At 40.9% G+C, this 13,679-nt stretch overlaps 1 protein-coding gene across 4 annotated transcripts in view; it reads right to left on the bottom strand.

Annotated features, from left to right (window-relative positions):
- SLC26A5 (solute carrier family 26 (anion exchanger), member 5) overlaps window positions 1-13,679 on the bottom strand; it is a 36,353-nt gene that overhangs the window by 4,339 nt on the left and 18,335 nt on the right. For 2 of the 4 annotated variants that reach the window (XM_010848067.1, XM_010848066.1), the window contains exons 8-14: window positions 11,364-11,511; window positions 10,332-10,445; window positions 9,279-9,356; window positions 8,506-8,601; window positions 8,161-8,267; window positions 1,436-1,505; window positions 274-366 (exon numbers count right to left, since the gene is read on the bottom strand). In XM_010848067.1, coding sequence (XP_010846369.1) covers window positions 274-366; window positions 1,436-1,505; window positions 8,161-8,267; window positions 8,506-8,601; window positions 9,279-9,356; window positions 10,332-10,445; window positions 11,364-11,511 — 706 coding nt within the window. The remainder of the gene's footprint in view (window positions 1-273; window positions 367-1,435; window positions 1,506-8,160; window positions 8,268-8,505; window positions 8,602-9,278; window positions 9,357-10,331; window positions 10,446-11,363; window positions 11,512-13,679) is intronic. The other 2 variants (XM_010848069.1, XM_010848068.1) reach the window with 1 other exon arrangement.

Here is a 13,679-nt window from a genome sequence, read left to right as displayed (position 1 = left end):
CTGAAACAACTATATGTATATATTAAAAGAGAAAGAATAGTGGTGTTGGTTAGCCAACAATTGAAACGTACTTAATTCCATCCACTGCCTTGTATAATTGCAAATCATTAAAATGATAAATTTTGTTACATTTTACTATAATTTTAAAAAATAGAGATGCAGAGAATGAAATCGTATAAATGATATATAGAGACATGTAAGTGACCCTCACATGCCTATCAATCTTTAGATTCCTTTCTCAGAAATAATCACTCTTAATTCCTTGTGACTCACCTTTCTTTTTAATGCATTGCTATATAAGTCACTATTTGCATAGTAAATTGGGGCATTTATTTGGAATACTTTTATTCCAGGAATTTCTTTCACCTGAAAAATAAAATGTCAGTGAATTTATTATATGGAAATATTTCAGAATCAAAACTTCAACTGCCTCCCTTTTCCAACTTGAAAATTAATACAGATGTTGCCAAGGACCCTTTGACAGAGTTTAAATAAAATGTCAGACTAGCTGACCTACTCATGTTCTGAAGGAAGGCATGTTGAATGGAAGGCCTTTAAAAATGCACATCTTCCCATTTCTTTTAAAAGTCTTTGTTTCATTTTTTTTTAAACCATAAAATACAAAGAAGAAACTTAAAGCGAATCTAGGAGAGGGGAGCTGCCACTCAAACTGTGAGAAGCAGTCACATAAAATGAACAGAAGTGTATATTGGTTTATTCACAGAATGTAGGTAGGAGTCAAAACAGACTCAGGTGAAAATTATATCAAGAAGCCTCGTGAAATTCTGGAATGCAGATGGAAACAGGTAATCAAGCACATAATTCTTTGGAAGGGGAAAATACACCAATCCTACTAGCAGTCTAATTTATTAATATCTTACAGTGAGTCTGAGAAATTCTTCCCAAACACAAAACAAACAGATAAAACTAGTTTAAGAAGACTTTGTAAAAGATTCTACATAAGAGATTCCACATCAGAAAAGAAAATTCAAAGTCAAGGATATTTTAAGCCATGGTTTTAACCACTAAAAATGAAGCAGAAAAAAAAAAGAATTCCACAGCTCCACCACCTACATTGTACACGGTTAATGTTAGAATTTTATCACCCCTTTGAATTCATCAGAAGGAAATCACGCACATACAGACCACCCTGGCAAACAGTCTTGGTATTTTGTAAACATATACTTTAAGTCCAAGAATATATATTTATCCTCATTAAAAAAGAGGAAAAATAAATATTAACAGACTGTGTAACTGATGCATAGTATAAACTATAAAACTGAATCCAGACAGCAAATGGAAGTTCAGACTTTTCACTCTGACCACCACACTTTCCACATCTCCACCCCTAACTCTCTATCCTGAGTAAAAATAATAATTAGCCAATCACAACATATGCTTACAACCATTTAAAGTGATAGAAAAAAGGACCTACCTCCTCATACGCATCTATATCAATGTACACATCAGTGTCAGGAAGCTGCCCAAGGACTTTGTAGCTTGGACTGCAGACAGAGAAGGAGTATTATCATGCTGACGTTCAGGTAGTGATGGAAACACAAGATTCTGCACATTTGCAAATCCAGTATGGATTTGCTAGTGACTTCAGGGATACTTGGTTCTTTTCTCTTTTTGTTTATTTGGTCCTTTTATGGTCCCTTTTCAGAAGGGCTCCACTTAAATTTGCATTCCCAGTACCATCCCAAACCTAACACATCCCACACCCCCCACCTACATACACCTCACACATATACAATTTACATACACAGCACATATGCCTCACACCACATACACACACACATAACACCACACACATGCTGGTACATACCATCCACATATTATACACACAATCTGTTCCAGACAAATGACTTAAGGATTTAAATATGGGAGGTAAAATGAGCTGTGCAGAGTTCAAACCACGTCTGGGACATGATTTCATGTCGCTCGGGACACAGAATTATCTTCCTGCTCTAATTCTGAAGCAGGAGAGGGGATTTTCATTTTATTTGAAATAAGAGAACTGACTTGTGGAGCAAGAGGTTGGAGGATCAACAGAAGGTGTGGGGAGAAAACAAAAAATTCAAATCAGCATAGGAGTTTCCTTAAGTTTAGTGTGAATAGATTTTTTAAAAATTTATATTTAATTGAAGGACAATTGCTTTACAATATTATGTTGGTTTCTGCTGTGTATCAACATATATCAGCCATAGGTATACATATCTCTCCTCCCTCTTGACCCTCCCTCCCACCTCCCTCCTCATCCCACCCGTCCAGGTTGTCACAGAGCCCTGGTTTGAGTTCCCTAGTCATACTGCAAATTCCCACTGGCTGTCTGTTTCACATATGGTAGCGTATATGTTTCCATGCTGCTCTCTCGATCTGTCCCACCGTCTCCTCCCCGCCTCTCTGTGTCCACAAGTCTGTTCTTTATGTATGCGTCTTAACTGCTGTCCTGCAAATAGGCTCATCAGTACCACTTTTGTAGATTCCACGTATATGCGTTAATATTTGTTTTTCTTTTTCTGCTTACTCCACTCTGTATAATAGGCTCCAGGTTCATCCACTTCTTTAGAACTGACTCAATGTGTTCCTTTTTATGGCTGAGTTATATTCCATTGTATATATGTACCACAGCTTTGTACCACAGCTTCTTTATCCATTCATCTGTTTACAGACATCTAGGTTGCTTCCATGTCCTAGCTATTGTAAATAGCTGGGGTACTTGTCTTTTTCAATTATGGTTTTCTCAGGGTATATGCCCAGAAATGGGATTGTTGAGTCATATGGTAGTTTTATTCCTAGTTTTTTAAGGGATCACCATACTGTATTCCATAGTTGCTGTATCAATTTACATTCCCACCAATAGTGAAAGAAGGTTCTTTTTCTCCACCCCATCTCCAGCATTTATTGTTTGTAGATTTTTTGATGATGGCCATTCTGACAAGTGTGAGGTGGTATCTCATTGTAGTTTTGATTTGCATTTCTCTAATAATGAGTGATGTTGAGCATCTTTTCATGTGTTTATCAGCCATTTGTATGTCTTCTTTGGAGAAATGTCTGTTTAGGTCATCTTCTGCCTACTTTTTGATTGGGGTGCTTGTTTTTCTGGTGTTGGGTTGCATGAGCTGCTTGTATAATTTGGAAATTAATGCTTCATCAGTTGTTTCACTTGCTATTATTTGTATTCCTACACACTAACAACATAAAAATTAGAAAATTATTGCAACAAAAAGAAAATACCTAGCAGTAAGCCTACCTACAGAATCAAAGAGTTGTATACAGAAAATTATTAAGACTCTGATGAAAGAAATCAAAGATGACATAAAACAGATGGAAAGATAGTCCATGTTGCTGGGTTGGAAGAATCAATATTGTGAAAATGACTATACTACCAAATGCAGACTACAGATTCAATGCAATCCCTGTCAAATTACCAATGGCATTTTTCACAGAACTAGAACAAAAAATTTCACCATTTGTATAGAAACACAAAAGACTTTGAATAGGCAAAGCAATCTTGAAAAAGAAGAATGAAGCTGGAGGAATCAACCTTCCTGACCTCAGACTATACTACAAAGCTACAGTCACCAAGACAACACGGTACTGGCCCCAAAACAGAAACAGACCAGTGGAACAAGACGAAGCCCAGAGATGAACCATGCACCTACGGGCACCTTATCTTTGACAAAGGAGTCAAGAATATACAATGGGGAAAAGACCGTCTCTTCAATAAGAGGCACTGGGAAAACTGGACAGCTATGTGTAAAACAATGAAATTAGAACGCTTCATAACAGCATATACAAAGATAAACTCAAAATGGATTAAAGACCTAAACATAAGACCAGAAACTATAAAACTCACAGAGGAAAACATAGGCAGAACACTCTATGACATAAATCACAGCAAGATCCTCTACGACCCACCTTCTAGAATAAAGGAGATAAAAACAAAAAAAGACAAGTGGGACCTACTTAAATGTAAAGGCTTTTTGCATAGCAAAGGAAACTATAAATAAGGTGAAAAGACAACCCTCAGAATGGGAGAAAATAATAGCAAGTGAGTAGATTTAAAAAAAATTATTTATTGATTTCTTTGGCTGTGCTGGGCCTTAGCTGTGGGATGTGGGATCTTTCATCTGCACAGTGGGATGGGAGATCTTTAGTTGCAGCATGTGGACTCTCTCTCACAGCATGTGAGATTTTGTGTTCCTTGACCAGGAATTGAACATTGCCCTTGCATTGGGAGTGTAGAGTCTTAGCTACTGGACTGCTAACAAAGTCCCAAATGAAGAGATTTTAAACATTATTTTTCAAGAACACAAATTCCTATATCTTTACAGTCTGGATCAAAGTAGACAGTGAAATGATGATAGGTACTATTTCTTAAACACCTGATATTACCTTATTATAGCCCATTAAACGTATACTGGGTTTATTTCTGCCATCATGTGGAAGAGAAACTGAAGTCCAGTGGGGTTAGGTGAGCTGTTCAAGTTAGAGAGCTTGGCAGACCCAGAATATGGCTCAAGGTCTTTTCTTTGACATTTCATGGCCTTGTTACCATGCTCTGGTATTCCTCAGCATGTATGTACAACTGCTTTGTGAGTTAGAATCTACAGCAGAAATGTCACAGGTTTTTCTAGGTGGGTTCCCTCAACAAACATTCAGAGAACACACAATCATGTGCTGGTTCTGGGCTCCAGGAATCTCACCTCTACAATTAAGTTGCTCATGCTCACAGTCTAGTGATGACTGTGGACAAATATAACACCAAGAACTGATACTGTAGACAAGAAGAAAGGTTCTCAGCTGAGTTCACAATTATGAGAAAACCTTTTAAAAGAGACTCAAAATGTTGTCCATATGTTGCAATCTAGTTGCCAGGGGGCAGGGGTGAGTAGGGGTTAACACACAGACCATAGGTGGCAACAGTGGTAAAGAACCTGCCTGCCAAAGCAGGAGACATCAGAGATGAGGGTTTGATCCCAGGGTCGGGAAGAGGCCCTGGAGGAGGAAGTGGCTCAGCTGGTAAAGTATCTGCCTGCAAGACAGGAGACCCTGTTTGATTCCCGGGTCAGGAAGATCTATTGGAGAAGAGATAGGATACCCACTCCAGTACTCTGGCTTGGAGAATTCCATGGAGTGTATAGTCCATAGGGTTGCAAGGAGTTGGACACGACTGAATGACTTTCACTAATGATTACTTTTATATTACAAATTGTGTGTGCGTGTATGTGAATTGCTCAGTCGTGTCCAACTCTTTGTGACCCCATGAACTGTAGCCCTCAAGGCTCTTCTGCCTATGGGATTCTCCAGGCAAGAATACTGCAGTGAGTTGCCACTTCCTCCTCCAGGGCCTCTTCCCAGATAAAACCCCATCAGAGTTCATAAAGAAAGACTTTCTTGCTCCTTGGGGTGACTAGAAAAGAAACAAGGAGTATTTAGACCTGAGGGTTTTCAGTGCTGCTCCAGCTGGTCGGGAAGACTTTTCCGCATCTGTCTGTTGAAGTCCTCATACACTGAGACCCCGCTCACCCAGCCAGAGAGCTCTCCTCCTCCCCTGTGTGCCCACAGCAGTGCTCTGGTCCTCCAGCACCTCGCATGTCTCCAGGTTACTTGTGTTTTGTGTGGTCCATATGCTAAGTCACTTCAGTTACCTCCAACTCTTTGCTACCCTGTGGACTGTAAATCTCCAGGCTCGTCTTCCCGACCAGCTGGAGCAGCACTGAAAACCCTCAGGTCTAATAGTCATCGGCATATAAGGATGAAATGATACAAAGCATGGATCTTTGCACAGAGCCAGGCACATAACCACACTAATTTAATGCCACCATTACTTCATTACCATGATTAGCATCATCATCATCATTATGAATCTATCATTCTTAGGAGAGTGAAGCCTTTTTGAATGGAAGGGCCATGTTTTATTTACTGCGATATCCCTTAGCCTAGCATCTCTATGAGAACATAGAACTCCTTGAAAAAAATTTATCCAATTAAGATTATAATTTTTAAGAAAAGCTTATAATTATTTTAATATGTCTACCCCCACCTCAGTTGTGGGGGGGGGAAGCTGAATTTCTGTCACATTTATATCATTGCCCACATCACCTACAGGAAGGAGGTATCCTGAACTATTTGCTGATGAACTGACTGTCCCTTAAGCTTGTTGGCTATGAGGGAATCTGGGTGTTTGCAAGACAAGCAAAGCCAATGAAGCACTAGCCCTCTCTGGACAGCCTGCTCCAATTACAGAAAAAGATTAGCAGCTGAAAACAAACAAGTAGCCTGAGTAGTGGCTCCCCAAACTCTAATCGACAAAGACCCAGCCCAATCAGGGACAAAACATAAAAAATGAACTTTACTAAATCATTTGGGAGAGAAAAAGAAGCAGAGCATTAAAAAAAAACCTAACTTTAAAATTTATGATAAGAAATCACAAACTACTATTTGGGTGAAAAAAACAAAAAGTGAAAAAAAATCTTGAATTCTATACCATGGCTTCTTAAAGGGTATTTGTTGTTGTTTAGTTGCTAAGTCATGTCTGACTCTTTGGGACCTCATGGACTGCAGCATGCCAGGCTTCCCTTTCCTTCATTATCTCCCAGAGTTCATTCAGACTCATGTCCATTGAGTCAGTGATGCCATCCAACCATCTCATCTTCTGTCATCCCTTTCTCCTCCTGCCCTCAAGTTTTCCTAGCATCAGGGTCTTTTCCAGTGAGTCAGCTCTTTACATCAGGTGGCCAAAGTATTGAAGTTTCAGCTTCAGCATCAGTCCTTCCAATAAATATTCAGGGTTGATTTCCTTTAGGATTGACTGGTTTGATCTCCTTGCTGTTCAAGGGACTCTCAAGAGTCTTCTCCAGAACCATTGTTTGAAAGCATCAATTCATTGGCGCTCAGCCTTCTTTATGGTCCAACTCTCACATCCCTACATGACTGCTGGAAAAACCACAGTTTTGGCTATATGGACCTTTGTCTGTATCTACATCATAAAAGATAAAGATATTTTAAAACCATGATGTTCACTAAAGCTCTGAGATAAAGAAATCTTGCATGTACTAATAATGTCTTTATGAAAACAAGTAGGGGACTTCTTTTTACATAAAAATGAGTGACAGGGTAGTTTGTTATGAAAACAGTGTAATTCTTATCTTGAGTTTAGATTCCACATGTTAACATTTCCCTTTATGTAGTTTTTGATGAAAATGCTCATTTCCTTCCTTCAGAGTGGGAAGCATCCCACCATTCTCCATCTAGCAGCTCTTCAATAAACCACAATCAAAACTTTAAGAACTATCACATGATTTGCAACTACAGGCAAAAGCAGACTAACCTCATTTTCATTCCTCCTGTGTTAAATTTATTGGGTGCATAGTATGAGTCAGGCACTGTGCTAGGCTCTTCACATGCATTATCCTCATCTGAACCTCACTGTGACTCTCTGAGGGAGCAAGCATTAGACTCATTTTATAGAGGCAGAGATCGACGCCATCATGTAAAATGACAGAGTATATAGAGGGTGAAAGCTGGGACTTGAATCCAGGGTTGTCTGACTCCAAAGTCAGGCTATTTGGAAACAATATTTCTTTATTTTTTCTTCGTAGTGAGTTATTTATTTATCATGAATACACTATTTTTTTTAAAAAAAGTTCTTTTATACCTTCTCCATTGGGCTCAGCTTCCTGCTAGGAGAAGAGATGACAGGTGATAACAGTTCAGGGTGGAGGAAGGAGCAGCTGAAGCCCCACATATGGTAACTTGCTGCCAGAGTCTGCTCCACATCATCAAAACCTATGTCAGCACTCAGTGCCAAAGACTGCAAGAATACATAGTTTATTCAGAAGAGCGCAAGGAAGCCAGGGGGCCACAGGGGCTGGAGTGGGAGGAACCGTGAGACAAATTGGGCTCTTTTCAAAAAGTCACTAATGTAATTATACACTGTGACAGAATAGAGCATCTGGCAACATCCTATTGAGTTTTTCATTTGTCATTTTGTTTATTTAGCCAGCAAGCCCAGTGAGTCCTCAGCTCCCTCTCACGCAGACCAGAAGTAATCAAAGAGCTTTCTTTGACCAGGTTGAGCTTTGGTCTGTATCTAAAGTCACTGTTGAAGTGTCAGGCAGAAAACACAACCAAGCCAATCTGCACTCTCACCTCTGTGTTCTGTAAATCACAGTCAGCAGTGCGATGATCACAGCAGTAATCAAACCATAGTCCAGTCCCAGGAACAAGGAGGAAACAAAAGTGGTAAGCCAGATGGTCTAAACAAAAGACAGAGAGGTTTAGGTAGAATCATGTGAAAAACTTCCTGAGTCTCACACACACACACACACACACACACATACAGTACTTAGCCTTGCTTAACTGGATACTGCATATAATAACTGGCCACAGTACCTTATCTTTCTCACATTTTTACCAGCAACAATTCATTTGTTGCTATGACATACTCATTTGTTGCCATGACATACTCACCTAACAATCACTTTTGTTACTTACCAGCTCTATTTTGCTGGTTCTCCAGAAAAAGGGGAGATCTGAGAATTGCATAAACATTCCTTTCAGGTTGACGATCACAATGGCCGACAGCACAGCCTGAAACACAGCACATCCACACTTGCCTCTCCTCTTGTGTCCAGAGACCCCCTGATACACTGTGTCCTCAGGAGCCTTGCTGGCTCCTCACTGTCCTCCTGCTGCCCTCCCCACATCCTCTCTCCACTCACTTCCTACACAGCAGTCATGGTACGCTTGGAGCCAAGAACACCTGGATTTTCAGGACTTGGTTAGCTAAAATGGCCCTGGAAAACCAGGTTTAGATCCTAGTAGCAAACCTGTATGGTGGCCAAGAGGTTTAGCATTCAATGGTACTCAAGGAATGATTTCCCCCATGGTCTTCCTGCATCATGAGTTTTCTACTCTATATTGTTCCTAAGTTCTACTAGATTAAATGTTTTATGAGTGTAGGCCATCTCAAATTTTTAATAGAAGTATAAGGTCATAGAAGATCAGAGAGAAGGGACCTTGGAGATAAGCCAAACCCAAACCTCCACTTTGCGGATAAGGAAACAGAACCAGAGATGTTGAGAAGGCTTCCCGTAGGTCCGTGTTGGCAGATTGCGGAAGAGGATATTGACCCTAGTGTTGACCCTTTTTGCTACTACCCTACTAGGGTTATAGTAAAAACCCACGAGAGTCACAAATATATCAACTAACAAAACTGTAAAATCTCTACACATGGAAAAACCTCTCACCAAGTCCAAGGTACACACCTGAGGTAGTGATTCAAAGAGAAATCCAGTGGCTAATATGACCAGCAGAATCATTAGTGAAGCCAAACAACCTGCAAGCTGGAAGAGAAAAGACACATGGAAGGGGCTTTTAGGAGACTTGAGTGAAAAGTGGGACATAGGCTCCTCTTAGTCTCTTGAAAATCACTATGGAAAGATATGGCTTCACATAAGTCAGCCATACCATTACATAAACCTGTAACTGTTTCCCACTGTTTCTGAGGTTTTGGTTCCTCTTAGAGCCTTCAGGTGAAAGTCGCTCAGTCATGTCCGACTCTTTGTGACCCCATGGACTACACAGTCCATGAAATTCTCCTGGCTAGAACACTGGAGTGGGCAGCTGTTCTCTTCTCCAGGGGATCTTCCTAAGCCAGAGACTGAACCCAGGTCTACCGCATTGCAGGTGGATTCTTTACCAGCTGAGCCACCAGGAAGTCTTTTAGCCTTTAAACAGAAGCTGAAATGCTTAAAGACTCTGAATGAAATGCCCATGCAGTGGTGGAGAAAAGGAGATATGGTGCAGACCTAAGACACACAGGGGCCAGAAGAGTTCAGACATGGCTTTGCTGTCCATTTGCAGTAGCCACGTGTGGTTATTTCATTTGTAAAAAGTAAATTAAATAAAATTAAAAATTCAGGTCTTGGTTGCGCTAGCCACATTTCAAGTGCTCGAGAAGGCCATGTGACTAGTGGCTGCCATACTGGACAGTACAAATATCGAACATTTCCATCACTGCAGAAAGTTCTATGGAACGGGGCTGGCAATCTGCCCACACTCACTCTCAGGCTTTCATGACAACATCCTATGTCTGAACCTTGAGGTTTACTGGTAGCCAGGAGTGTTAATTTTTTTGATTTGACTGGTGAATATACTCCTTTTCTGTAGATTCAGTTCCTTGTGATTTGCTTCAACCAATCATGCCTTTCTCTGATTCATACACAGCTCACTGGAGCATGGATCTTCAGGCAGAATATAATCAGGAGATTAGTTTATCATGCAAATCACCAGACCTTAGGTGCCAGTGGCATACACACCTGTGTCTTCCCTCCAGTTCCCTCCTGAACAAGGCTTCGAGACAAGGAGCATGAAATTGAAAAAGTCTGGAAGAGTGAGCCAATGGAATTGCACAGTCCCAAGGCAATGAGCTCCTTTTCCATGTGGAAGGAAAGCACAAAAGAGGTCAGTTATTTTTCAGGAAGACAGGCTTGATGACCCATTTAATGGACATCTTCAACAGTATGGACTGTCTATTCATTCTCTTTCCAGATATAAAAATTTGTTTAGCATGAGTTCAAAATAGGAATTTTTGCATAATTTAAGGTAGGAGAAAAACATTTTGAATTTTTATTGTGTTAGAGATAAATGCTGTGATCATCACCTAGCCCCCTCTTTCTTAAACACACTCTCTACACAATTAATATTTTTGTTTTTAAAAGAAAACTACAGCAACAGGGACAAAATATTTTTGACGTTTAAGAGAAAATTATTGGTGGATAGGACTACTGGCATCTTTAAATGCCTGGGCTCATGTTCATCCAGGAACCCACGCCAGTGTCCTCTTTGGACCAGAGAGTGAGTCTTTTTCTCAGGGCAACTTCTGGTCTTCCTAGTTGGATCACTGTGTCTCACACAAACATAGAACATCTAGTCTCCTCTTAGAACTACACAGTGTTACAGTAACACTTCAAGCCCAACTAATGGCTCATTCAGATTAAATAATTTGTTCAGATTAAATAATTTATCTGCAGCTATCTTATAAAAGATGGCAGCAAATAATATATTCGAGTGAAGAATCATAAACTCAAAGTTTAATGAACAAAGAGAAAGCTTCTGAGTAGAGTAAAAATGGTTCTGGAAAAATATTAGTCTCTCAAGCTCTGGGCTTTAAAGTAGGGACAGCACCTAGAGGAGTTTGGCAAACTGTAAACTTCAGAGTGGAGATTTCACCGACTGATGAAGTGAGGTAGGATTCAGTACCTCAGTATTCTGATGATTTAATGCCTCCCACAGTAGAGTAAGATGACCATACCGCTAGGAAGCATCTGCAGGAAATTAATTATTTTTACCTGATTGCCATCAACCTGGTAGCCATGCTTATTTGCCAAGGTCTTGGCCATTGAGATGGTGACTGAGAATCCAACGATGGCTATGGCAATGGCATCCACGTACACGAGGTGGAAGAGGCTGATGTCTGGATTGGCTGGAGGTAGCAGCCTGAAAAGTGAAGCTGACTTTAACCTGGGTGTTGTGACCATTGGAAAAAACCATGCAGCTAGAGGGCAGCATTTTAGTAGGGGGAGGGGCACTATCTGCAGATGAGGTAATCAGCACTTGGGTACTTGTTTCTGGGCAAAAAGCAGGGCCCTCTTTGACGCACAGGTTCTTTCCAGGCCCCACCCCCAGAGTGTCAGCTTTCAACCTGAATGGGTTATCAGCAGAGATCCAATGCCATTTTATTTAGAAAAGGAGTAACCCCATACCTCACGGCTCCCTGTATGGCAGGGGTAAGTAAGACTCAAGAGTAGGAAGAAGAGAGGGTCAGTGAAGCGCTCAGATGCCACAAGACATTCAAACCAAAACAGAGGTGAGGAGGGAGCTGGATAAGGCTATCTTATTGGAGAATTACTACTGTCTAGGCAACACCAGGGATACTCACTGCTCTCCCTTGCTATTTGATGTAAGGACTCTGCTTTTCCCCCCACATCCCTTTAGGTGAGTTTCTCACATGGGAAAGGAGCAGCAGCAGATTATACTCCTTGGGTCTCACCTGGGAACCCTAGGAGTCTGGAGGGGCCATAAATATGACTCCTGGAGCGTCCTAATGGGGAACCTAATTTTGTGGTCCATTCCTATAGTTTGGAACCTTTGTCCTAAAAGACAGAATAGGTATTCCCTGGAATTGTATGGGGGAAAGGGCAATAGAGGTTTTCAAAGGCACCTGCTCCAATTCAAGGCATTGGGCTAAATAATAACAACAACAATTAACTGATGCACAGCATTATATTTTTATAGTCATTTATTAGTGCTTCTTTTTGTGCCAGGTTCTGTGTTTACCTATCTCTAATAGCACAGTGAGCTAGGCACCATTATAATCCCCATTTTACAGATGAGGAAAATGAGGCATGGTGAGGTCAAGCAATTTGTCCAAGATCAAAGGACTTATCTACCAAGTTCAACAAAAACTGTGAAGAACCTGCCTCTCCGTGTTATTTCTCATACTGTGTCATATCATGATGAAGGGGTTGTCTCAGGTTCTGGGGTAAGGGAAAGGGAGGGGAGCAAAGGAAAGGAACCTAGCATGTGTTAAACTCAAGTTATGTGCTGCATGCTTGACAAATGGCATCTCATTTGTCCTTACAACAATCCTTTTACATAGGTGTCATTATTATCCCAATTTATAGGTAAAAAAAATGGATATTAGCAGAGTTAAGTGATCTGCTGAAGACAGAGCTGGGATCAGACCCAGGAGGTCTGACTATGGAACTTACTGTTTTTCCCTGCAACTTTGCTGCATAAGCATTAATCAGGAGAGAAGGCATGGCAGCAGGTTTGGGTCTGAGGAATAAGAATATGAGAAAAGAATGTATGCAGCAATGAATTAAGAGAAGGAACGTGAACCAAGGAATGTGATATATTGCCATGAATGGGATCTTTTAACAGTCATCTATCAATTTCTGGACACTGTATTGTGTATTTAAGTGTGTGTGCCTGTGTGTGTGTGTGGTTAAGTGTGGTAGTTACAGCAGTGTTTTCTAATACAATCACTAACAATTCCTCCCTTACATGTGTGTGCTGCTCCCATATCTAGATGTCATCTGTTTCCCCTCTAGTTGAATCCGGGCTGGCCATTTGATTTGCTTTGACCAGAACGTGGTGGGAGTGATGCTGAATAAGTGCGGTAAGCCACTTGGCAGCTTCTGCTCTTCTGTCCTGTTGGCCTGAGCCGACACACAGAGACCCTGGCTACCCTGCTGGAGACCTGTGTGGAGAGAAGATGCCAGCCAGCCCTCAGCTGTTCCAGCCACTGCAGCTGAGCTGTCAGACAGAGGTCCTCTTGGTTCCTCCAGCCCTAGTCATCTCTTTAGAGTCTGTGGCTGCCTGAGAGATCCTAAGAGAGACAATCACTCAGTTGAGCCTCACCTACACGGACAAACTGTGAGCCAATAAACCACTGTTGTTTGGCAATGAGGCTCATATATCACTGAAGTGGTATGACTGTACATAGATAGGATGTTAGACAGGCATTATTGGTTTCCTGCCTGGTTTTGAGCAAAGTTCCATAAAGATAAGGTTTCTGGGAAGCCAAGTTTCAAAACGGTACTTTTTTTTTTTTAAGGTTTAGCTTTTACTAATAGAGGGAAAGCATATTTGGGTATAATGCA

The sequence above is a fragment of the Bison bison genome, unplaced genomic scaffold (genome assembly GCF_000754665.1).
Source record: "Bison bison bison isolate TAMUID 2011002044 unplaced genomic scaffold, Bison_UMD1.0 scf7180017864260, whole genome shotgun sequence".
NCBI classification, from domain to species: Eukaryota; Metazoa; Chordata; class Mammalia; order Artiodactyla; family Bovidae; genus Bison; species Bison bison.
The sequence above is the reverse complement of the archived record's forward strand: the minus strand, read 5'-3'. Positions and strand labels throughout refer to the sequence as shown.